Raw genomic sequence first — 26,205 nt, 5'->3', positions numbered from 1 at the left:
GAAATTCCAACCCTCCTATGTCAGCCTTCCGAGTAGCTGGGATTATAGGCGTGAAGGCTGTCCAAATATTTAGAACTTTATTAGCCAAGAGGCATTCACCTTAAAGGGAAGAATTAGATCCCTTGGCTAATTTAAATTTAAGATTCCTAGAGAGGGAGACATTGTTTTACCAAAGGGGTGAATAAGTAATTGTGAAATTTTAGGCATTAAATTATGAAGTTTTAGGTGTGAAAGGGTTTATCAGCCCCACCAGGTTTTGCTTATTTCACCTGCAGCTTTGTTCTTTCAACCTTGGAGGCACATGGAATCACCTGGCATTCTTAATACTGATAATTGAGGCCCTACACATAAGAGATTCTGGTTGAATTGGATAGGTTTGGACCTGGGCATTCATGGTTTTTTTAATACTCCCCAGGTGATTCTATTGTGTAGTCAGAGTTGGGAACTACTGATTTAAACCTAAATTGGCCTTGCTTTTGAGAAAAAGACCTTAATGCCATTAGAAGATCAAACATTAAAGCAGGTTTCGGGGAGGGGGACTGAAAGTCCTTGATAAAGTGTACAAAAGGTTAAAAATAGGCCCTGCAACTCCATAATAAGTGTTTGGTAGCACCAAAGTGAGAAGTAATCTGTGGCTGGTCTGGTTCCCCACTCCCAGACCCCTGGGGAAAATGGTCTTTCCCTAATTTTTAGTTTTTAAATCTGCTTTCTAGATGGTTCAGAGGTATAACAGTTAAAATCTCTGAGCTAAGGGTCTAAGTACTCAAATGGTTGATGTACCAAGTAGAGTCTTCAGTTGATGCAGTAATTTTCCATAGACAATAAAATATTTTATTAAATATGAGTTCTGTGTTATGTTTACATTTTATTTAGTACCATAGGTTCAGTATTTGTTCCTTTTTATAAAGCAACCTCAGGATAGGAAAATGATGTTTGACTTCCTCAGCCATCTCATAACAGTCCACTGCGTTGGTAGCACACAACAAACCCTTATTTTGATATACTATCTCAGTACAGCTTGGTTACTGTCTGTATTTCCAGGCTTTAAAGATGGTCCTTCAGAAAAATTGATAGAGAAACACAAACTACCTTTTACCCAGCAGTTCTTTTTATCTTGACACATTAAGTAACTGGGGATTGAGCCCAATGAACCCAGGGGCATTTTACATTAAGCTACTTACGCACCCAGGCCTTTAAAAAATATTTTAAAATTTTGAGACAGGGTCTTGCTAAATTGCTGAGGCTGGCCTTGAACTTGCTATCCCCCTGCCTCAGCCTCTGATTTGCTGGGATTACAGCATGTGCCACAGTGCCTGGCTGTCTCTCCCATTTTTAAGGAAAATCCCACTCACTGGATAACAAGCCTTCCAGGAATGTCTGTCTGTTTTAAAACCTGCCATGAGAAGTTTGGAGAAGAACTAAAACCTAACACCCTGGGGGAATCCCTGTGATCAAAAGAGGAAAACATTTTGTACTCTGCCTTTTTTAGGGAGGTGCTTATAGAAATGGACATTAGGAAAACCAATCCTCATTTGCATTCTTTCTTTATGCAGATATTTACCTTTATAAATAGGTTGGTTAAAAGAGAGCCAATAATAACTATGCCTCATCTGGCCACATTGTAAAGTTTAATTAATGTTTTTGAGGTATTAGTTGAAATCACAAGATGAAAAGATTCTATATATGGAATATGTATTAAGTGTCCAATCTGTTTTACTCTGATAATGACTATAATTGTATGGTGTTCTATATTATACATCTTGATTATTTGTGGGTTCATTGAGTTAAACCTTGAAAAATATATTTGAATTTGAGTGTTGAGAATGCATTTAAGTCTATTTGGCAAATGTTTGGGTATATTGCATATATGCTTATGTGTTTGCTGGCCCCAAGCAGTTATTCTTGATGTAAAAGGTGTTTTCACAAAACAACATAGGAAGTTATCATCTTTTTAAATTGGTTTGAAGATATAAAAAAAGTAAGTTCTGGTCCTCACACATCGTGTATCTAAGTTGTTTTGTGCCACAAAATGTGAATGTTAAATAAAAATCATTAAAATTACATAACCATATTAAGATATGCTAAATATGTGAGAGTTGATCTGGAATGAAATAAAGTGAGCTTGTAAAATGTCAAAAGGAATATAATTATTAATCATTTGAGAAAAAGAGAAACAGTTATTCTTTCCACAAAATTCTCCTAAGGATATTTCATGGAGAACTTAAATAGTAGTTTACACTACTGGGTTGTTGAAAGTGAGCTATAGCTCAAGAGCCAAAAGGATCCAGGCTTTTCAAATGAAGATGTAACTCAGAATACTGAAAGGGCTTTGATAATCATTTGAGTTTGGGAGCTATTATTACTAGAATGTGTTGAATATTAACAAGGCTCAGCTATCCTTTAGGTCAGTATAAAAGCTTATCTTGGTATGGCAAACACAACTTTCTCTCATCTTTGTCCATTCCCTTTCAATTGCACCAATACTCATAAATTTAAAAATAGCACTTCCATATGCCCTTCTAAGGAATATAACTACATGAATTAGAACAACCTTGTGCAGTAGGTCCTGAAAATTAGACAGTTAATCCTCCTTTGTAAAGACACAGCATTATTTCTTTCTCATTCAATAAAATATTTAGTAAGTTTTTACTCTGCATTTACACAGTTGTTCAGCATTGTGTGAAATGTAAGACACAGCAAAGGGAGGCTTAATGTTTTAGGTCATCTTTCCTGGCCTTAAGAGCTTACCATCTCATTTTGGGCAGCAAGAACACCATGGTATATTCAAACAAAAGTGCTTCCATATGTCCTCTTTCTGGCCTTTCTCTCTTTCTTCTTCCTGGGCCTAAGTTCTATCAGAGCCTTCCTCTCAGCAGGCTGTCACAAACAACACAAAGGTAAAGGCTGATAATCCCCAAGGTAGTAACTTTCCAGGAAGATTTACATTTTAACCAGGACTTTTCAAGACAAAAACATAATAATAAATAAAAAAGGTGAGTCTGTTTAAACAAAGTTGGAAAGGTGATTTATTTGCAATATTCGGATTTCCCTGTCACATGTTATACCATGTAAGCTGCTTTTGGTCTACCACAAGCCTATCACTTCCCTTACAAAAGCCCCACTTGCTTGTCTCCCTGTTGTCTACCTCTGCCTACCAGGTAGACTCCAAAGTTCTTGGCTTAGTGGGCCAGGTACCTTGCAACCTCTCATATTCCTCACTTCCAAAGAGACATCCTGATTTTTAGCCTCCCTGCTCTTTCCATGTCCACATAAACAGGCCAAGCCCTTTCACAATTCATTGCTCTGCCCACGTTTTCATTGTCCACAGTGCATCCTCTCCCCTTGTTGTCTTTTTTTTTGGGACAATTCTCATTTTGAGACTCAGCATAAACATCAGCTGGATGAAACCCTGACTATTCCAGATTTCCTCCAAACTTCTTGTTTCCCACAGCACGTTGTACTTTTGTACAATGTTGTGGAAACTAGTTTGGAGACTATCTTCCCCAACTGGCCTCTCAGAGGCAGGGTCCTGGCATAGCATCTGGCATAAAAAGCCTTTGGATATGTGCTTATTCAATGTTTCTGCAACTAGAATGATCAACAGGTTAGCAAAATTTACTTTTGACATTATGTTCTCTCCCTCTGAGGATGCCCTAGGATTAAGTAGAAACTTCCAAGAGGGAATTTACAAGGTTTATTGTTGCTAATTTAACTATGTTTCAAACTTTTTTTTTGGGGGGGGGTACCAGGGATTGAACCCAGGGGCACTTAATCACTGAGCCACTTCCCCAGTCCTATCTGGTTTTGTTTTTTTTTTTTGAGACATGATTTCTCTTGATGAGGCTGGCCTGGAATTTGTAATCTTCCTGCCTCTGCCTCTTGAGTCACTGGGATCACAGGCATGTGCCATTGAGCCCAGCTGTCCATTTGATTATTGATAAGGGGAAAAAAAATGCCCCCCCCCCTGCGGATTGTAATCCCCGGCCCAGGTAGGAGGATGGCAAGTTAAAAATTAGCTTCAGCACTTTAGCAAGGCCCTAAGCAATTTAGCTAGATCCTGTCTCAAAATAATAAGGGCTGAGGCAGTGGTTCAAGGGTTAAGCGCTGCTGGGTTCAATCCCTGGTACCAGAAAAGATCATCAAATGTACAACTTTGGCTCATGGAACACATTGAGCTGTGGTGTTTTGTTTTATTTTGAGACGGTCTTGCTAGGTGCTTAGGGTTGAGAGCTTGGAGAATTTTGCTGAGGCTGACCTGGAATTTACAATCCTCCTGCCCCAGCCTCTGTCTGAGTTGCTGAGATTACAGGGGTGCACCACCACTTTGGGCTAAAACATTGACTTTTGCCAATATTGTTCTCCTAAAAATGTCTTCTTCCATATAGCCTATAAACTGAGATTTGGTAAAAGAAGTGGGTCTTAGCTTAGATCTACAAATTGCTGAGTTAATGACTAATGGGTTGGGAGTAGGGAGTGTTCCTTGGATTTGGGCTGGGTGGGGGCTGTTTCTTGGCCTTAGATTGCACCTTTGACTCTGGTCGGCCGGCCATGTTAGAAAATGTTCTGGTAGGAAGGTAAAAGGATTTATGCCTTTATCACCGAGAAAAGAACAAAAAATTCAGGCTCTATTCAGCATTGGGTCTTTGGTGTCCTTGACACAAAAGAAACAATTTGTTGCTACATGGAATCAAAAACTCCTTTGCTTCCTAAGATTTTCTTTCCTATCTTAAAATCGTGACGTTCTGTAGCAGCAGGCATAATAGCATGATTATGTTTTCTTCTATTTCGGGTTACTCCCGTCACCTTGCAACCCCTCCTATTCCTTTATCTCTTTCAAAGTTTCCATTCTTTCTTACTTTTTACTCCCTACCTCCTCCCTCTCTTCTCTTTTTTCCCAGCTAGCTTACCCCGCCCCTCGCAGTCACCACCTCCCCTCCTCTCCAGGCTCCTTCCCGCTCCTTCTCCCGCCACCCCCACCCCTTGCTCCCGCCCACCTCACGGTCAGAAATCTCCAATCAGGAGCTCTGAAGGTGTCTCAAAGGCCCGCCCCCTCCTCCCTTTCCATTTCTCTTCCCCCCCTTGTTCCCTCCCCCATCCCCCCCCCCCCACTGGAGTCCTGCGGACCTGGGGGCTTCGGGATCTGGGCGCTATGAAAAGTGTCTGCCCAGTCACTTCCGGTAAGGGCGCTGCGGCGCGAAGCTCCCCGCGGGACCGTTAAGGAAGGGGTGGGAGTTATGGGTGGGTTTGGGGAGGAAGATGGCAGGGAAGGGGAGAGGGAACAGGAGCCTGAACGAACTAACAAGAGCATTTGAGGTGCTTTGGTTGCCCCTTTCCCGCCGCCCCACCACTAGCCAGCTCCCCCAACCCCCGGGTGGCTGCAGTGTTTCTCTCCACCCCCCACTCCTGGGGAGAGACGCCGCCCCTCCTTTGGTGCCTCGTGACCGGAAGTGGCGCCATCTTTAGCCTCTTGTGCTATTGACAATAACAAGCTCTGGTTCGCTCCCCCTCCCCTCCCCCCAACCACAGCATCTCCCCTCCCAGAGAGAGGGAGAAAAGGAGGAGGAGCTGCAGCCTCACAGACTCTCTTGAGTCGCTCCTGCAGAAAAGGGGGGGAGAGATTGAAAAGCAGGGGAGGGGGGACGGCACGGCCGTTTACCTGTCTGCCTCCTCATTCGCTCTCCCCCCTCGTTCTCCTCACTTCTGGTGTCAGCCTATCCGCCTTCCCAAACCCTCCCATTCCCCCGGTTTGCCCCCCCTTCACTTTCCTTCTTGTCCTCTGTGTTTCTCCTCTCTTCTTTCTTCCCTTCCCCCTCTAGCATTGCCACCTTCTCTCCTACACGCACGCAGGCATATAAACGTAGGGTTTTGATGCTCCTCTGCCTGTTGACCCCGCTATTTTCATGTTTCCAACAGGTTTTTCTTCCCCCAATCCCTCAGCTGCTGCTGCTGCTCAGGAGGTCAGATCTGCCACTGATGGTAATACCAGCACCACTCCGCCCACCTCTGCCAAGAAGAGAAAGTTAAACAGCAGCAGCAGCAGTAGCAGCAGTAACAGTAGTAACGAGAGAGAAGACTTTGATTCCACGTCTTCCTCCTCCTCCACTCCTCCTTTACAACCCAGGGATTCGGCATCCCCTTCAACCTCGTCCTACTGCTTGGGGGTTTCAGTGGCTGCTTCCAGCCACGTACCGATACAGAAGAAGCTGCGTTTTGAAGACACCCTGGAGTTTGTAGGGTTTGATGCGAAGATGGCTGAGGAATCCTCCTCCTCCTCCTCCTCATCTTCACCAACTGCTGCAACATCTCAGCAGCAGCAGCAACTTAAAAATAAGAGTATATTAATCTCTTCTGTGGCTTCGGTGCATCATGCAAACGGCCTAGCCAAATCATCTACCACCGTCTCTAGCTTTGCTAACAGCAAGCCTGGCTCTGCTAAGAAGTTAGTGATCAAGAACTTTAAAGGTAACCAAGGCCAAAATCCATAATCACCTAAGGATTTGACACTTGAGCGGTCACGTGCTCTATTTATGTTAATATATTAAACAGTATAGAGGTGGCCTAATGTTTTATGCATAATCAATGAGATGGAGGGGAGGTCCTTTTTTTGGTGGAGGGTTCATTTTCCGGGGGTGGTTAGTATCCTTGTGCTGAAGCATCCACCGGGTGTTTGCAGTGTTTCGAGGTCTTTCTCAACCTATTGTATCTAATCTGTTATTCCTTATAACATTGACAATCTACAGTATGTTTGATCCGGACTTTACAGGTGAGAAATTGTATTCTAAAGAGGTTTATTTAGTTCAGGTGCATAGTGAGCCTTGGCACTGCTGAGATTTTTATTTTTCTGTTTCAGTAGGCCACAGTGTATCCCTAGAAATAAATGCAGGTAGCAATGGTGATCTTTGCATGCTCATATAAGATTTATAATTAGATGTATAATGTTGTACTATATTCAAGAAACTCATGGTGGAAAAAATATTTGGAGAAAAATATTTAGGGTCTCTGAATTTCTTTCCAAAGGTAGGGTTTGAAGTGAAAAAATCTTGTGTATACACAGAAGTAGTAACTCTGTGTACCACTAGTCTAAAGATAGGAACAATTACTACATTTTTTCTCACTTAAGTAGGTTTTAAAGTATTGACTTACAGATTTTAGGAAAATTTGCTTGTATTGTGTTTGAGATACGTGGTTTCGTATAATGAATGCATTGATGCAAGTATAAACTCAACATTTAAAATGTTTTTGAGTTGAATTAATTTTTATCTGTTGAATGTGTTTCTATTTTTTCTGACTTACTTTTTTACCAACCCTAACTGGCAGGTAATAGATGTTAAAATACTTGTTAAATGGAGAAGTAAATGAATGAACTTAAGTAATATTTACCAGACAAATGTCTTGTGGCTAAATATTAGCATTGAGAAAATTAGATTCTCTGTTTTCAACATTGGTATAGAAATCAGGAATATGCTCTATTTTGTCTCCAAGCAGAAGATTAGGATGTTGTCTGTTTTTAACCCTTTTTTATATCATCTCCTTCCCATCTCTAGGCTCTCAAGTGTTTTATTCTTTGTGATTTAATAGTATAGTTTTCTAAAGTGAATATGAATTGTAACTATTAATATGTTCATTATTTCACTTAAAAATGCATCAATAACCAATAATTTTTAGGAAATGAGCTGTTATCCTAATTTCATTTGCAAATTAATTCCAGAGATTTTGTTCATTTTTCTCTCTCTAAAGTAAAAACACATTATTAAGGAATTTGGATGCTTTAATTAAATTTTTTTTTCATTTTTTGCTGGCCAGTGAAGTTTAAAGCTTACATTAAGAGGTTTCTTTACCTTCTGAAAATGCTGCATAGATTTTGGAGTCATTTTGGAGTCATTTCTTTTAATATTTTAAAATTTATTCTGCTCATAAAGGGACTTCAAACACTGAGTTAAAGATATTTCTTTCCATTTATGTAGATGTTGCATAAATTTGGGGGTCACACAGACCTGGATTAGAATCCCAGCTTTGCCATTTTACTAGCTATGATGACCTTGGGCAAGCTCACCAAATGAGTTCCCACTTCAGTTTCCTTTTCCTCAGTTGTAAAATAGGGATGGTAATATTTACTCCAGGGCATTGTAGAAAAGATTAAGAAGTTTATAAAATACCTTGCACTTAGTAGATACTCAGTATTTTAAATCTCATGTACAAGACTCATTCCTGTTGATATAGGTTTTACACAAGATGATCGGGATTGTTATTTTTTTTATCTGTCATTCTTGAATTTTTATTTTTTTGAAGCAATACAATCAATAGGAGAAAAAAACCCTCACCTTCAATTTTAATAGGTGAGTCAAAATGCCTTAAACAGTATTCTGGCATTTTAAATTTTATTTATACTGAGCTTAAATACAGTGGTTACTTTCATATTTAGCTATAATGTAAAATCATAACATCCTAAAAATTGTAATGCTGTATTATAGATCTTTGGTTACTACATTCTACATATTATTCTAATACCAATCTTTTACATATCATCTAGATAAACCTAAATTACCAGAAAACTACACAGATGAAACATGGCAGAAACTGAAAGAAGCAGTGGAAGCTATTCAAAATAGTACTTCAATTAAATACAATTTAGAAGAACTCTACCAGGTATGTATTAGTGCAGATAACCAGATGTAATGAAAATAAATTGTAATGGGATGTGTGTGGATTTTACACATAATTTCTCAAATGGGTTCTTGAGTAGACTTTTGGTTCACTTTTGATTATAATTTATTAATTAGTGTACTGTTATAATCAGATCACATAGTCTCACATAAACTATAGGTATATACTTAGACCCTTCTAATAGGGATTCATTTAGGTATATCTTGGTATATTTGAGGTTTGACCTATTATAGAATCCTGTAGCATAGATCCCCAAATAATTTCTGGTGACATGTCATTGTATTGTGACAATTCTTGCTTAGTCGTGTCATCCACATATAGGAAAGTCCTCAAGACATGCAGATATTATTCACATTCTTTATTCTACCTCACATACTAATATGAAGTAGCTTTTTTAATGTATTTTTTAGGTGTGGTTGGACACAACACCTTTATTTATTTATTTTTATGTGGTGCTGAGGATCCACCCCAGGGCCTCTAACGTGCTAGGCGAGTGCTCTACTGCCAAGCTACAACCCCAGTCCCTGAAGTAGCTTTTTGCCATTGTTTTTGTTGCTCTTCATGTTTGTTCTATCTCCTGGTCTACAAGACGCACCTTAACCTAGACATGTGCAGCAGGTTATAGCCCAGTAACTTAGCCTGAGGTTCACATTTGTTTTTGTTTGAAAGATTTAACTTAAATATAATGTCCAGAGCAATTACTGATTGAGACTTCTAGCTTCCAAGAGAGTTGGCCCTGTTTTTTTTGACATAAACAGCCAATTCAAAAACTAATTTTCTATTACAGCATCAGCAGTTTGGTATTAAAAAATACTTCTGAATACACTGGCTTGAGTTTGATAAATCTTGTAAGAAATTACATTGGTTCAGTGTATCAGTATTTGTAGTTTTCATATTTTAGTTGCAGAGGTAGTATGCTGATGGATGAACCATGGGTTAGGAGTCAGAAAACAGGTTTGGTATCTAATTACCTAATTTGGGATCTATTTTTTTCTTTTTTGGTACTAGGGATTGAGCCCAGGGGCACTTAACCACTGAGCCACATCCTCGGCCCTTTTTTGAATTTTATTTAGAGATAAGGTCTCATTGAGTTGCTTATGGCCTCACTCAGTGGCTGAGGATGGCTTTGAACTTGTGATCCTCCTTCCTCAGCCTCCAGAGCCTCTGGGATTACAGGCCTGTGCCACTGCACCCTGCCCTCCCAGCGCTTTTTCATTTTTTTCAGTTTGAGACAGAATCTTGCTAAATTGTTTAGGGCCCCACTCTAAATTGCTGAGGCTGGCCTCGAATTTTTGATCCTCGTGCCACTGTGCCTGGCAAAGTAGATGGATTCTTTTTTTAACATTTATTTTTTAGGTGTATTATTTACAATGCCTTTATTTTTATGTGGTGCTGAGGATCGATCCCGGGTCCTGCCCATGCTAGGCGAGCGCTCTATCACTGAGCCACAATCCCAGCCCCTAGATGTATTCTTTTGTTTGTTTGTTTGTAATGGGGATTGAACTCTGGGACAATGGACCACTGAGCCACATCCCCCAGCCCTATTTTGTATTTTATTTAGAGATAGTTGCTTGGCACCTCACTTTTGCTGAGACTGGCTTTGAACTCATGATCCTCCTGCCTCAACCTCCCAAGATGCTGGAATTATAGATGTGTGCCACCATGCCCAGTTACAAACATCCAATTCTTCTAAGCAATGTTGAGAGATAGATAAGGCAGGTATCCTTTGCCTTTTATCTGTTTTACAGAGGAGGCAAGATAAACTGACAGGAGTTTTAGTACCTAACCTAAGATCAAAAGGGTAACAGGCCAGGTGCAGTGGCTCACACCTGTAATCCCAGAACCTCAGGAGATTGAGGCAGTAGGATCACAAAATCAAAGCCAGCTTTGGCAACTTAGTGAGACCCTGTCTCAAAATAAAAAGCACCCCTAGGTTCAATCCCTCATATCAAAAAAAAAAAAAGTCCACTTGATTTGGCTTTTTTTGTTGAATTACATTATGTGGTTCCTAAGTTGCACATTAATAAAAATAGAATTATGGAATTAGAATTTAAAAGGCCTTAAGAGATCATGTGGTCCAGTATTTTCTTCATACAGTTTTATAACCACCTGCAAAGTGGATTAATCTTCTGTTATCTCATTTAATCATTACAGAAACTCTTTCTGAATAGATAATGGTAGTAGTTATTATCCTCATTTTATTGACAAGGAGACTTGAGTCTGAGAGAAGTTAAATAACTTCCCCAGAGTCGTGTATTGGAAGAATAGGGGTATCAAACTGAGATGCTGAATTCCTAGTCCACGTTTTCACTTCCATGCTACTTCATTAATAATACTATAACACTGCAGATACTACTGTTGTGCAGTCTTTGTAGCAATTAAATTGTTTTACTTTAGGAAAAACTGTCATCAAAGCTGGTCAGTTTGTTTTTCTTTTGTGTATGTACGTGGTGTTTATTTTGATATGCTGCTGTACAACATTAATTTCAATAATGTTTTGCTTTGTATATTTTACATATAGAACGTTAATTGTAATTGTTAACCCTGTTTACCTTGAGTATTTTTCTTGAACTTTTGACTTAAAAATACTTTCCTTGATACATTGATTCTGTTAATTTTTTTTTCTTCCAAGAGCTTATACATTGTTTTTACTGTTTTTGCTTTCTTGTACTTTAAAAAGTTTTACCTGCTGTTCTTCATTTGAGTTCTTTACCCTAGTCACAATTATTACAACTTTTCTGTTTCAGTACCTTATTGCTTCTGCTATAATAAATTCAAAAGCATGTTTGTAGCTCTTTTATTATTTTTGACCTTAACTTTATAAATGCTGCTTTGGATTATTAGATTATTTTGAGATGTTCAAGTTCAAAAGGAGGTAATATTATTTCATAATGTTATATGAAATGTTACATGTAACAATGTGACTTCATATGTAATGTAATTTTATAGTGCTGTTTGGTTTTAACTCAGTGTAATTAAAAGTATTCTCCTAAAAATGAGCAATAATAGAAATACGTAGATACACCAAACAATGTCTCCAAACCCCTGCTCTCCCTTCTTTCCCTGATGTAAACACTTAACTGGCACATAACTTTTTTTCTGCATGAAAACCCATTTTTGCTTTAAAGTTGAAATGTGGAATTCCCTTAGGTGGGTTGCATGTGTTACTTTTTAAGTTTTTAATTTCTAGAACAGAACATGCTGCTCAGAGAGCATTTACAAGCAAACATTGTCTTGTCTTTTTTTTCTGACACTAGGGATGGAACCCAGGCCCTCAGCATGTTAGGCCAGCCACTGAGCTACATCCCCAGCTCTGCAAGCATTGTCTTTTTAAGTAATCTAAAATGAGAATTATGCCTCAGTTTTAAGATTACCTTTCCTTGACAACCTTGAAAATCCTGAACAAGTGAGGCAGTGGTTAATGTTTTGGTTTTGGTTCTTTTGTTTGTTTGCTGCTTTCTTTTGTGGAGGAATACTGGGGGTTTAACTTTAGGGGTACTTTACCACTGAGCCACGTCCCAACCCTTTATATGTATGTATGTGTGTGTGTGTGTGTGTGTATATATATATATATATATATATTTTTTTTTTTTTTTTGAGGCAGTCTCAGTTAGTCACTTAGGGCTCAAACTTGTGGTCCTCCTGTTTTACCTCCCAAATTGCTGGAATTATAAGCATGTACCACTGTGCCTGGCTGGGATTATGTTTACATGAACTAGCTTGAAAGTTGATTTGTCTGCCATAGAGTAGAGATTTGTCACTGGTCATAAAAACTTTGGGCCAGTTACTTTGCTAAGTCTTAGTTTTCTCATTTGCAAAATAGGGTAGTGACCCTAACCATATAACCAGGTTGTTTAGTTGTAAATAAAATATTGCAAAAAGTATTTAACAGACACTCTAATATGTATTAGTTATCAATTATAATATATGGTTGGGTCATTAAAAAAAGAAGCCTTTATTTGAAAATTACATTTTATTAGAGTAATAAAGACACATTTTGAAATCCTAAATCCACACTAGGTTAGAACAGCTGGTTGATAACTAGATTACATTACAAATAAATATGCTTCAGCAGACACCATTAATGGAATTGGAAAAATAATAGGAACTCTCTAGGAACAGTATTCGTATGCACCACTTTTTGTCCTTGTTGTTTTGTGGTACTATGAATTAAACCCAGGGGTGCTCTACCGCTGAGCTGCCTCTCTGAACTTTTTTTTATTTTTTATTTTGAGACAGGTTCTTTCAAAGTAGCCAAGGCTATCCTGGAACTTCCTATCTCCTGCCTCAGCCTCCTAAGTTGCTGGGATTCAGGCATGTGCCACTACACTCAGCTAAAAATAATTTTGTATGTCATTTGTAATGGGAACTTTTGTTAGCTTTCTGTGAAATGGATCTTAAAATAACCTTTCTATTAGTGATTCATTTATAGAGTAGATGACCACAATACTGGAAGCAGCCAGGTACGTTGGTGCACACCTGTAATTGCAGAGACTCAGGAGGCTGAGGCAGGAGGATCGTAAGTTCAAAGCAAGCCTCAGCAATTTAGCAAGGCCCTAACCAACTTAGTGAGACTCTGCCTGTCTTTAAATAAAAAAAGGACTTGGAAAGTGGCTCAGTGTTAACACGCCACTGGGTTCAATCCCTGATTCCCCCCCTCAAAAAAAAAAAAAAAGGACTGGAAACAGATTGTGCATCCATCTGAGTATAGGTTATTATTTATTGTAAATCTGGTTATTTAAGCAGTCAATGATTGATTATAGGAGAATAGTGAGATTCTTAAGTGTTGATCACTAGCTATAGTATTCTCTAAGTAAAACTGTTGTCACTGTATTGATGTTTTAAGCTTAGTTATATATTACGTATTCTTTTTACTAAATTGTTAATCAGTACTATCACTGGTGTTTCAAAAAATGTGCAAGACTGAATTCTTAGTCCTTGCTAATTCTCAGTCTTATTTAAACCCTGTTGACTAGATGTAAAAAAGAAAAGTAATTTAGGTTTCATTGCATGATTGGTTTCTTTTCTGCAAAAAGAGATAATTTATATTGTGTCAGATATTGAAAAGTTGTGGTGTGCTTTTCTTTCTTTAAATACTCTGGAAAATGGGACCCATTTCATTTAGGTCTATGACTATAAAGTTCAGCACCATGGTGGGAATTTAGTAGTTTTCTTATTGTCTGTTAAGTGAACATTTGCAATTCATTTGCTACACAATTATATTTTCTTGGCAGTGTGTGGTGGGTTTTTTCGTATACCTTTATTTTTTAAAAAATATTTTTTAGGTGTAGATGGACACAACACATTGCCTTTTTTTTTTATGTGGTGCTGAGGATCGAACCTGGGTCCTGTACATGCTAGGTGACTGCTTTACCACTGAGTCACAACCCCAGCCTCAGTTTTTTTTTTTTAATTTTCAAACAAGATTTTTGTTTTTAGTACTGGGGATTGAGCCCAGGGGTGCTTTGCCACTGATATACATTCCCAACCCTTTGTTTATTTTTATTTTGAAACAGGGTCTCCCTCAGTTGCTTAGGGCTTCACTAAGTCACCGAGACTGGCCTCAGACTTCGCAATCCTCCTGCCTCAGCCTTCTGAGTTGTTGGGATTTGGAGGAATAAATATTAAAAGCTTGATAGAATGCTTATATTTTATACCCAACTGTTGTCAAAGAATTTAAGACTGTTTACCACTAATGATTGGAAGCTTAGTAAAAAGATAGTTTTATTTAGAGGACTTGTCAAACTAGAATCTGTTTAATACAAATAGGTGCTTGTGAGATAAGAGGTTATTTTAGCAATAATTATACTATAACTCTAAGAATTACCAAAGTGTTATTTAGTGAGATGTAAAATAATTAATACATTTCCAAAAGTACATTTCAAAGATCTGGAATACAATAGAGCTTCTCTCAAACTTTTTTTTAATATTTTATTCCCTAGTTTTAGGTGGACACAGTATCTTTATTTTATTTTTATGTGGTGCTGAGGATCAAACCCAGTGCCTCATGCATGGTAGGCAAGCATTCTACCACTGAACCACAACCCAGCCCTCTCAAACTTTTTTTTAAAAATATTTTTAGTTGTAGATGGACACAGCATTTTTATATATATATATATATATATATATATATATATATATATACACACACACACACACACACACACACACACACACACATTTTTTTTTTTTTTTTTTTTTTTTTTGCTGAGAATCGAATCCATTGCCTCACAAGTGCTAGGCAAGTACTCTACCACCAAGCCACAACCCCAGCCCCTCAAACTTTTTTTTTTCTTTTTTTTTTTTTTTTTTGGTGGTTCTGGGCATAGAACCCAGGGCCTTGTGCATGTAAGGCAAGCACTATATGGACTGAGCTAATCCCTACCCCCTCATCCCACCCCCAAACTATAAATTAGTAATTTAACACTTTTTTGGTACTATGGATTGAACCCAGGGGCACTTTACCATTGAGTCACATCCCCAGCTCTTTTTATTTTTTTAAGATAGGGTCTCACTTAAGTTGCTTAGGGCCTTGCTAAATTGTTGAGGTTGGCCTTGAACTTCTAATCCTCTTGCCTCAGCCTCAGGAGTTGGTGGTATTACAGATGTGCACCATCATGCCTGGCTGTGATTTAACACTTTCTTATTCCTGTTTCTATTCCAGTACCTAATAGGATATAGTAGTGCTTAGTAAATACTCATTCCTTTTTTTTTCCCCCCTTGGTACTGGGGATTAAACTCAGGGCCTTTTGCATGCTAGGCAAGGACTCTATCACTAAGCCAAATCCTACCTAGTCCTTTTATTTTTATTTTGGGACAGTTTATGACTGATTTGTCCATGTTGACCTCGAACTTTTTGATCCTCTTCCCTCAGCCTTTCATGTAGCTAGGATTACAGGGTGCTTACTGTCTGCACATTTGGATAGACACCTCGGTGATATAGAAATCTCTTAGTCCTTGCTCCTAAGGTGTTTATGTTCTAGTAGGTTCTTGAAATTATTAATGTGTAGCTGGGCACATGTAATCCCAGTGACTTGGGAGAATGAAACAGGAGTATTGCAGTTTCGAGGTCAGCTATGGCAATTTAGCAAGACCCTTATCTCTTAAGTAAAACATAAAAAGAACTGGGAATGTGGCTCCATGTTAAAATGCCCCTGGGTTCAATCCCCAGTAAACCTCCCCGCTGCAAAGTAAGAAGGTAGTAGTTTGTGATTAACAGTTTTTGTTTGGTTGTAGTGCTAGGGATTTGAACCTAGGAGCTTATGCAGCATAGGCTAGTGCTCTACCACTGAGCTACACCCAGCCCCTTAGCATTTTTTTTTAGAGAGAGAGAGAGAGAATTTTAATATTTATTTTTTAGTTTTCGGTGGACATAACATCTTTGATTTTTTTTTTGTATGTGGTGCTGAGGATTGAACCCGGGCCGCAGGCATGCCAGGCGAGTGCACTACCGTTTGAGCCACATCCCCAGCCCCCCTTAGCATTTTTTTTAAAAAAGATATAATGGAAGATAATTAGTGTATCATGCATGGTAATGATTATGTAGTTTTATGAAGATATTGTTTCAAGTACATACATTTATTTTATGTGCAAGAGATTATAATATATATATTTCTTGCCATGTGTGGTGGTACTGGGGAGGCTCAGGTAGGAGGAACACTGGTTCAAGGACAGCCTGGACAACTTAGGGAGACCCTGTCTCAAAATAAATTTAGAAAGGGCTGGGGATGTGGGGCTGGGGTTGTGTGGCTCAGTGGTAGCACTTGCCTACCATGCACAAGTTCCTGGGTTCAATCACTAGCACTGCAGGTAGATAGATTGATTTCTTTTTTTTTAATTTATTTTTTAGTTGTAGTTGGACACAATATCTTTTTATATATATATATAATTTATTTTTTAGTTGTAGTTGACACAATACCTTTATTTATTTATTTTTATGTGATACTGAGGATCGAACCCAGGGCCTCGCATGCATGTGCTAGGCAAGCGCTCTACTGCTGAGTCACAACCCCAGCCCCACAATATCTTTATTTTTTTATGTGGTGCTGAGGATTGAACCCAGGGCCTCACACATGCTAGGCGAGCGCTCTACCGCTGAGCCACAATCCCAGCCCCGAGATTGATTTCTTTTTAAAATTTTTATTTGTTCTTTTTAGTTATGTATACATAACAGTATAAATAAATTTCTTTTTTTTAATTAATTTTTATTGTAGGTTGTTCAAAACATTACATAGTTCTTGATATATCATATTTCACACTTTGATTCAAGTGGGATATGAGCTCCCATTTTTACCATAAATAAATTTCTTAATGTGGCTTGAAGTTAAAGTTTTGGAAGCTACTGTTCTTGGCACACATGACTGCTTCAAACAAACCTTGTTCAAAAGCAAGAAAAGAGTGCTTAGATCATAGGGTTGTGTGGTAAGCTTATTAACCGTAAGACTAAAATGTTAAGATGGGGTCTTGGATGTCATGTTAACAAGTGTAGTGATGGGGAACATGGAAAGGGTTTTTTTTTTTTTTTTTTTTTTTTTTTTTTGATAAGGCAAATATTTTAAGTCTTTTGTTCCTAGTTGTGGTTGGACACAATACCTTTATTTAATTAATTTATTTTTATGTGGTGCTGAGGATCAAACCCAGGGCCTCGCATGTGCTAGGCGAGTGCTCTACCGCTGAGCCACAACCCCAGCCCCTATTTTAAGTTTTTTGAATGATGTATTTACTTGGTTTAATGCCCCAAGGTTTTATAGAGCATGTATTGAAAAGTCTTATTTCCAACCCATCTACCAGTTCCTTAGCTAGTTACCCTCTTTAGTAATATTATTAGTGTCTTCTTTTTTTTCCTCATAATATTGGGAATTGAACCCAGATCCTCATACATGCTGTGTAAACACTGTACCACTGAGCCCCATCCCCAGCACATTATTAGTTTTTTGATCATCTTTCTTTTTTAAAATTTTTATTTATTTATTTTTGTCATATATGACATTAGAATCCTTTTTGACATATAATACATACATGGAATGTACATACATCAATCATATTGTCTATTCTATTCTGCTGCCCTTCCTATCCTCCCTACTCCTCCCCTCCTCTCCAATTCTTTCTCTCTATCCAATCTAATGTGACACACTTTTTTTTTCCTCATTACAACATCATATATGTATTCTGTATAACAATGAGGTTCTCCTTCCATCTTCTGTGTAACTCCCCCTCTCCCTCTTTTTCCCTCCCACCTCTCTTCCCTATTTAGTGGTAGTCTTCTTCTCATGCTCTTCTTCCCTATCCCATTTTGAGTCACCCCCCTTATATCAGAGAAGACATTCGGTATTTGTTTTTTAGGGATTGGCTAACTTCACTTAGCATAATCTGCTCTAATACCATCCATTTGCCTGCAAATGCCATGATTTTATTATTTTTTAGTGCTGAGTAATACTCCATTGTGTATAAATGCCACATTTTTTCAATCCATTCATCTGTTGAAGGACATCTAGGTTGGTTCCACATTGTAGCTATTGTGAATTGTGCTGCAATAAACATTGATGTGGCTGTGTCCCTGTAGAATGCTCTTCTTTGGTCTTTTGGGTATAATCCGAGAAGGGGGATAGCTGGGTCAAATGGTGGTTCCATTCCCAGCTTTCCAAGGAATCTCCATACTGCTTTCCAAGTTGGCTGCACCAATTTGCAGTCCCACCAGCAATGTATGAGTGTACCCTTTTCCCTGCATCCTCGCCAACACTTATTGTTGTTTGACTTCATAATGGCTGCCATTCTTATTGGAGTGAGATGGTATCTTAGAGTAGTTTTAATTTGCATTTCTCTGATTGCTAGAGATGGTGAGTATCTTTTCATTTATTTGTTAATTGATTGTATATCCTCTTCTGAGAAGTTTCTGTTCAAGTCCTTGGCCCATTTGTTGATTGGGTTATTTGCTTTTTTGTTTAACTTTTTGAGTTCTTTGAATACTCTAGAGATTAGAGCTCTATCTGATGTTTGAGGGATAAAAATTTGTTCCCAGGATGTAGGCTCCCTATTCACCTCACATATTATTTCTCTTGCTGAGAAAAAACTTATTAATTGAAATCGTCCCATTTGTTGATTCTTGGTTTTAACTCTTGTGCTATAGGTGTCTTATTAAGAAATTTGGGGCCTGCCCCCAGTGATGAAGATTAGGACCAACTTTATCTTCTATTAGATGCAGAGTCTCTGGTCTGATTCCTAGCTCCTTGATCCATTTTGAGTTGACTTTTGTGCATGGTGAGAGAAAGGGATTCAATTTCATTTTGTTGCATATGGATTTCCAGTTCTCCAGCACCATTTGTTGAAGAAGTTTTTTGATCATCTTTCTAGAGATGTTTTATCTATATAAAAACTACTGGCATATTTGTACCCTTTTTTTCTGTTTTAACATAAATGATAGTAGATAATGAGCCACTATTCTGTCCTTAGCTTTTTGGTTGTACCAATTAGGAGCTTTGTTCATAACAGTACATGAAGATTACTTGATGGATGATTGTTGAGGAAGGAAAATTATTAGATTTGCTCTACATTTTAAGTAGCCTCCAAAGCTGAAGAAGCAGTGTTCCCTTTGAAATTCACCTTCAAAATTCACCTGCCTTTCTTGAATCAAACCTTTTTTGCAGTGTTGAGATTGGAATGCAAGGCCTCATGCATCTTAGGCATGTGCTCTACCACTGAGCCATACCCACTTCCCACCTCAAACTTCTAAAACTACCTTTCAGCTAAACCCAGATGAAGCTATATGCACATAAAGTCCAGCTTAATACTCTTCCCTCTAGCTTTTTATCCATTTCCTTCTGAGTCTTTTTTTTTAAAAATAATTTTTAATATTTATTTTTTAGTTATTGGTGGACACAACATCTTTGCTTGTATATGGTGCTGAGGATCGAACCTGGGCCGCACGCATGCCAGGCGAGCATACTACCGCTTGAGCCACATCCCCAGCCTCCTTCTGAGTCTTTAGGACTCTGCCAGTTTTCCTGACTTTCTGTCTGAGTCTGGGTTAGAAGTACCATCTCTCTGCGTAACTCCACTATAGCACCTGGCATACTCTGTTGGAATTAACATGTTTTCTGGTTTTATAAGAAGTCCCTTTTATATGTGGGACATATTGTTAATTGTTGTAGATATGTGCTTTTTTTTTAATAGAATGTATTCATTTGGTCCAAAGCCTAAAAAGTAATGAAAAATTTGTAGATACATGTGAAGGAAAAGTAAGAAAGCAAGAGATAGGCGAGCGAGAAATGAAGGATGGAGACCAGGCAGAGATCCACATGAAAGTTTATTTGTCAAAGCTGACAAATAAAGGTCATCGCTCTATAGAGTGGAGAGAGGCACCTAAGATGTTCGGACATTCAGCTTTTGCTGGGTAGGGGGTTTGGAGTTGTAGTGGTGGCACTATGGATAAGCTGGGGGGGGGGGTGCTTGCATCAGAGCTAGGTGGGTGGGGAATAGCATAGGATTGGCTTAGGTAGATAGCACCATGGGGCTTTCCAGGGTCAAGGGTAGTGTCCTTCTGGGATTAGTTTAGGTTTATGGTACCATGGGGTAGGTCACTAATGGGGGTGGGGGGAATTCTTAGAAAAAGTACACTGGTTAACATTTAAGATGGCTGCTCAAATGTTAAATCAATACCCTATATTCCTCCATTTTTGTTTGTTATTGGGGACCTTAAGAGACAGGGGTGTAGATCAATCTTCTGTGGCTTCTTCCTGATGGGAAGGGGCAGCATCTGGACCCTTGTTAGGGGTGCGGGATGTTATTGAGGTAATAGGGTCAGGAGGTGGTGGTGATGCTGACCCTGGATAGCCCAATTTTGGTGAAGGGTTGGTAGTTCTGTAACAGAAGCTGGTTCACAGTGTGGTTAGAGATTTTTTGAGTCTGGTCTTGAACAAATGTAATGATGCAGAGGGCAAGCATTCTCAGAAGGCCTATGACAAGGGGAAGGGTCAGGAAAGGAAGTGCCCGCTCAAGAAGGGGGTTATTTAGCTGCCATCCTCCAACAGAGGAGAGCTGTTGTTTCCAACATTCAAGGTCCTGCTGGAGTTGTTGTCTTTGACTATATCAGCATTGATTGACAGCATTCCTCCTGTAGGTATAGACGAAGTCCACCTTTCTCTGCTGTTAATAGGTCCAGTCCATGGTGGTTTTGTAGGACCACAGAGGCTAAGTAGTCCAGTTGATTCTGGAGGGTTAATACAGATTCAGGTACTTGTTGGATATCCCCAGTCAGCTGATTGGAGAGCTGATGAAAATAGTTAATGGGTGTGGTTATTCCTGTGGCTAGGCCTGTCATAACCCCAGGGCAGCTAGTAGGGAAACAAATTGAATACCCCATTTGTGTCAAGGGCTCACATTAGCAAGGCCTTACCAAGGAGCTCTTCAGGCCTAGAAGACCTGCTATTAAATGAGAGAAGCCAATAATCTCTTATTACGAGGTGTGAGGGCTGAGGCTTTATTCCATAATAAGGCCAGAGTGGTCAAGGCCTTTATTTGGGAATGTAAATCTTTAACATCCCAGAGTTATCAGGAATGTAAACACAACAGTTAACTTTTAATGTTTGTAGGCCTTGAACTAAAAACTTCTGACTTGGCAGTTTCACTTGGTAGTTATTAGGCATTCCTTCCTAAGAATCTCTCTTTTGTAGTCTCTAGTCTTAATTATTTTGGGGGGCTAACACAAATGTATGCCCTAAGTTATACTAAACTATTATTTTTTAAAAAATGCCCAGGAATGGCTGTGTTTTGATTTTAACTGTTTTTGCTAGGTGTTTAAGATGAAGCAGGTCAAACTGACTTTTATTTCTGTCTGCTGTTAAAGAGTCATTTAGAAGTCACTCTTGGAGAACTTGAGCAGATTTTTAGCTCTGCTAATGCCATTTGCACTAGGATGGGTTCAGGTCTTACTGACCATGTGGCTTTCCTTAGAATCATTAGGGATGTCTCCCTTCTCCAATGACCTTCCTCTTTCATAGCAAGTTCACTGATTGGCTTTCTTTTCTCCAGGGACTAATCTCTCTGATTGGAAGGTTATATGGTCCAGAGTTACAAAGCTTTTTAGAGGAGTTCCCTGTTCTATGGATTCAGACTGACTCATGGATGGCAAGAGCCAAACATTTGTTTTCTTGGCCCTTTTAATTTAACTTTAATCTTTAAATCTTTGTCTTAAACATCTAGCAAATCAGTTTCACCAGTCTTAAACTGAGAGTACTGGGCTTTAACTTTAATGTCCACAACCCTACAGTCATTTGCCCTTTTTATTAATTGGGATCTGAATTATACTATCTAGGTGATAGCTTATTATATTAAATTAACCCAGGTTGTGTGTTCTTGAAGTAATACCTCTGCAAAACAGTAACAGGCAACATTTAGACAGTTTATAAGGAAAATACAAAATAAAATTAACAAGAGTAAAAACATTACAGTATTCCAAAATAGCAGTTGTTGTTTAACCACAGTTGTATAGTCCTTAATTCTTTCAAGATTACTTGCTAAAAAAAAAAACTTAACACAATGTTATGGGTAAATTAATGTTTTAAGAAATCCTTGTCCTTTTAACACATAGATTAAACTTTGGTTTATATCAGTATATTAACATTTGGCCTTATGGAAAAAAAAACCTCAAATAGCCTTGACTGATTGTTTCATATACATATATAACTAACTTAGATAGACCTTCTTTATCACTTATTTAAACCCTCTTATTTACTTCATCACGAAAGGACTTTCTTATCTAGAAACACTTTCTTTTCCTTCTATTAAATATGGTTTCCATACCTAGAACCTTCTAATTTCTTTTTCCCATCTGTTAACCTCTTTTCTATTCACATTCTGAAACAATCCCTGTAAAATTCTGAATTTAGATAAATTATTTCATTTTAATAAAAAGAAATACTTTGTTATTTACAGTACTCTTAATTGGAGCAATTAAAATTTTGGGGCCTTTGTATACAGAAATCTTCTATAAACCTTTGTATAGAGAATCACATCTGTTTACCATTTCATGAAAACACAATATTCAAGTATATAGAATTATACCTGTTGGGACTTTAAATTTTTAGTAATCTTTTTCCAGTAATGACAAAGCAACTTTAATCCCCCCCACTTTTTTCATTTACCAATTTATAAAAACATCAATAATGTTACCCAATGGAATGCAAGGAGTTAAGGGTACTTAACAGTTATCTGATTAACTTACAAGGTTAAAATGCTATCTAACAAACACATTGATGAGTAATCCCATGTCAAATCTACTTCACTTATTTTTACCAAGATAGCAGACAAGTGTATTGAACAGTATTAGTCATTTCTTCCATGTTGAAGAAAAGTCCTAGAATCAGTGGGTATTAGACATTTTATAGACATCAACATTTTATTCTTTGACCACCTAGAGAGACTTGTGAGTTAAGTTTAATTTTAAAGACATCTTTACTTTCATCTCTTTACCCAATTTATATTGAATCTTCTTAAATCATGTGAATTAAAGGTATTTGGATCTATTTTTTAAATTTATGACCATTCACTTTCAATTTGCCAATCTTGATGTCATATACATGTCATGTACACATTCACATAAGGACAGATAACGCAATACACAGTGTGCACACATACAAAAGTAAGGGCGTTGTAGCTTTTTGCAGGTGAATCTCCACTGCAATGTTACAGATGTTTAAAAACTCAAAAGTTGAGTAAAAAATAGGACTGATAGGAAACAAAAAAACCAAGAATACCCTGAAGGATTGGAAGTGAAGGATCCCAGCCTCCTTTCGATTTGAGAGTAGTCACTAAGGGAGAAAGGAACGTGTACCCTGGCAACTTCCTCCAACCTTGCTACTTAATCAAAGGGTAGCAGAGGTGCAGGGTGGGTAGAGGGGGCCATGCGAGAGCAAGTCGCAGTTAGACTGAAACTAGGTGAGGGAGGTCCCAGAAGAGTCAGAGCAGAAAGTGGAGAATGGTAGGGAGGGAGTTGGCCAGTGGGGTTGAAGTCTAGGGTTTCAGGGAGGGTCCTGAGGTCGAGAAGAGAGGGTTTAAGAGCTAGCAGAACCTAGGCCAGAGAACAGGAAGAGCAGAGGGATGATTTGTAAGGAAGGAAAGAGAAGGTCTGAGGATAGGGGATCTGTTTCCATTTTCCTGAAGGCGTATAATAGTTGAAAAGATTCCTAATTTTGGGATCTAGAGTGCCCTTAAGCGACCATTTAAAGTCGTTATCCAAAGGATATTGAGACCAGATCTAATTGCACAAGCAGATAAGTTTTTGGGGCTTTAGGTCCGGGGTGAGAGAGACCCTAGGTTAGCCAGGAGGCAGCCTAGGGGACTATGGGAGGGAATGGACGAGGAATTGCCCATGTTGAGATGTAGGAGGTGAGTTTAGGGTAGGGTGTCCTCAGTCTCTAGTATCACCTAGTAAGAGAACAGTTACACTCAGGCACTTGGGCACCTGGTTTTGACTACATAGTAGGGACAAAAGCCCGTAGAGATTAACCCAAGGCCTACAGGTAGTCTCACCAGGAACAACCCCCAGTCACCCTCGGTGTTTTGTTTTTTTTTCCCAAAACCCAGGACCCAAATAAAAGACCACCTATAGATGCCATTGACAGTAGGGATGAAAAGTCAAAGCTGTGGCTGGGGGTGCCCCCAACCACATGGTAACCCTGGGAATGCCAGACTATCCACAGTCATTTCCTGGGATCACCGTAGGTCATTTAGGTCAACCAGAGACAGGGATCTTACCTGATATGTCTGGTGGTGGGTGCAGAGAGGGTGTTTGGCAGAATGGAGGGCCTGATCCCACGATGGATTTCAGATCGGGGCCTGGGGATGCTCAGTGACCCTCGAAGAGGGGAGCAGGCACGCTGGGGAACCTGATCCTGGGTTTTAGCACCAATGAAAGGAAAGCGAGGAACAAGAAAAATGGAGACTAGGCAGAGATCTACACAAAGGTTTGTCAAAGCTGACAAATAAAGGCCATCCCTCTATGGAGTGGAGGAAGGCACTTATTCGGATGTTCAGTTTTTGTGGGGTAGAGTTTTGGAGTTGTAGCAGTAGTGCTATGGGATAGGCTTGGGGGGGTGCTTGCATCAGAGCTACTTGGGTGGGGAATAGCATGAGATTGGCTTTGGTAGATGGTACCTTGGGGCATTCCAGGGTCAAGGGGTCATGTCCTTCTGGAATTGGCTTAGGGTTATGATACCATGGGATAGATCACTAATGGGGGGTGAGGGAAATTGGGGTAAAAGGATGTACAGGAAAGTGAAATTTATCTCATAAGATGGTGGTTAACATTTAAGATGGCTGCTCAAATGTTAAATCAATACCCTATAACATGTTCATGTGATAGTTTTCTGTTATGTAGAGTCGAGTAGAGAGAGGATATACACAAAAAGATGCATAGTACTGACTTATTGACAAGTCAGTGCGGTATGATTGGTGGAGTTTTATGTGAGTCACTGGCAGCTGGTGCAGTTAAGATTATTGGAAGAAGTGGGACCTAGTTGAGTGGTAAGGAAATATAGTCTTGTTTGAGGAGATAAATAGATAGATATATCGAGAACTGTTTTATGGGAGAAAAGCAAACACAGCAGAAGGAAATGAGATAAATAAGATTTGGAGAAGTACCTGAAGTGGGAAAAGTGGAGAAGATGAGGTATGCACTAAGTCATATGACAAAATCTAAGCAGGGAAATGAGAAATGCTGAGAAAATGAATCAGTAATTCAAAAGGAACAGAAATACAATGAGAGGGATATCGAGGGAGGAAGAGGGACAGTACATAGAGGACCTATATGAGTAGGGAGGCTCTTTAAATAAACATACCCTTAGGCATTTGTGGCCTAACCCCAGGTCATGTGGAATGTGGCCAGAGGAGACTGGCTTTCCTGTTCCTCCATGGTTGCTGAATTTATTTGGGTTGCTGTTTCCTGGTAAGATGTGACTTCTCTCCTGTGGTATAAGTGGGTTCCTTTAAGCTTTCTTTTCATTTGCTAATATATTTACTTACCTGCATAATTGGGAATGTGACTACCTAGTACATATTTATAAAGTTCCACTCCAACCAACAAAACTTGGATGCTCCCCTGAAGTCCATTTTAATGGATTTTTTTTTATCTTCTGTTGTGGTGAGAAAGGAATCTTGGTGTTACACATAAGTCATCACCAGTTATAATTGTAGATTATTATATCAGAGTTCACTAGTTTTACCATGCTTTATGCTTATACTAGGAATTGATCTCAGGAATGTTCTACCACTGAGCTACATCCCCAGCCCTGTTTAAAGTTTATTTTTAAGTGGGGTCTCACTGAATTAACCAGGGTGGCCCCAAACTGCAAATTCTCCTGCTTCAGCCCCTCCCCCCAGTAGCTGGAATGACAGGCATATGCCACTATACTCAGTGGAGTCAACCATCAAGCCACAACCCCAGCTCTGTTTTGTATTTTATTTAGAGTCAGGGTCTCACTGAACTGCTTAGCAACCACTGTTAGTGAGGCTGGTTTTGAACTCTCCATCGTGTTTGCCCCTGAACCT

The 26,205-nt window shown here is 38.9% G+C and overlaps 1 protein-coding gene across 1 annotated transcript in view; it reads left to right on the top strand.

Annotated features, from left to right (window-relative positions):
- The first annotated feature begins 5,134 nt into the window (after positions 1-5,134).
- The window catches only part of Cul4b (cullin 4B), a 45,227-nt gene continuing 24,156 nt past the window's right edge, over positions 5,135-26,205 (top strand). Inside the window, exons 1-3 of the mRNA XM_077107346.1 lie at positions 5,135-5,177; positions 5,914-6,462; positions 8,531-8,646. Of these exons, the coding sequence (XP_076963461.1) occupies positions 5,150-5,177; positions 5,914-6,462; positions 8,531-8,646 (693 nt within the window). The 5' untranslated portion in view covers positions 5,135-5,149. The remainder of the gene's footprint in view (positions 5,178-5,913; positions 6,463-8,530; positions 8,647-26,205) is intronic.

The sequence above is a fragment of the Callospermophilus lateralis genome, chromosome X, assembly GCF_048772815.1.
Source record: "Callospermophilus lateralis isolate mCalLat2 chromosome X, mCalLat2.hap1, whole genome shotgun sequence".
Classification (NCBI taxonomy): Eukaryota; Metazoa; Chordata; class Mammalia; order Rodentia; family Sciuridae; genus Callospermophilus; species Callospermophilus lateralis.
The sequence above is the reverse complement of the archived record's forward strand: the minus strand, read 5'-3'. Positions and strand labels throughout refer to the sequence as shown.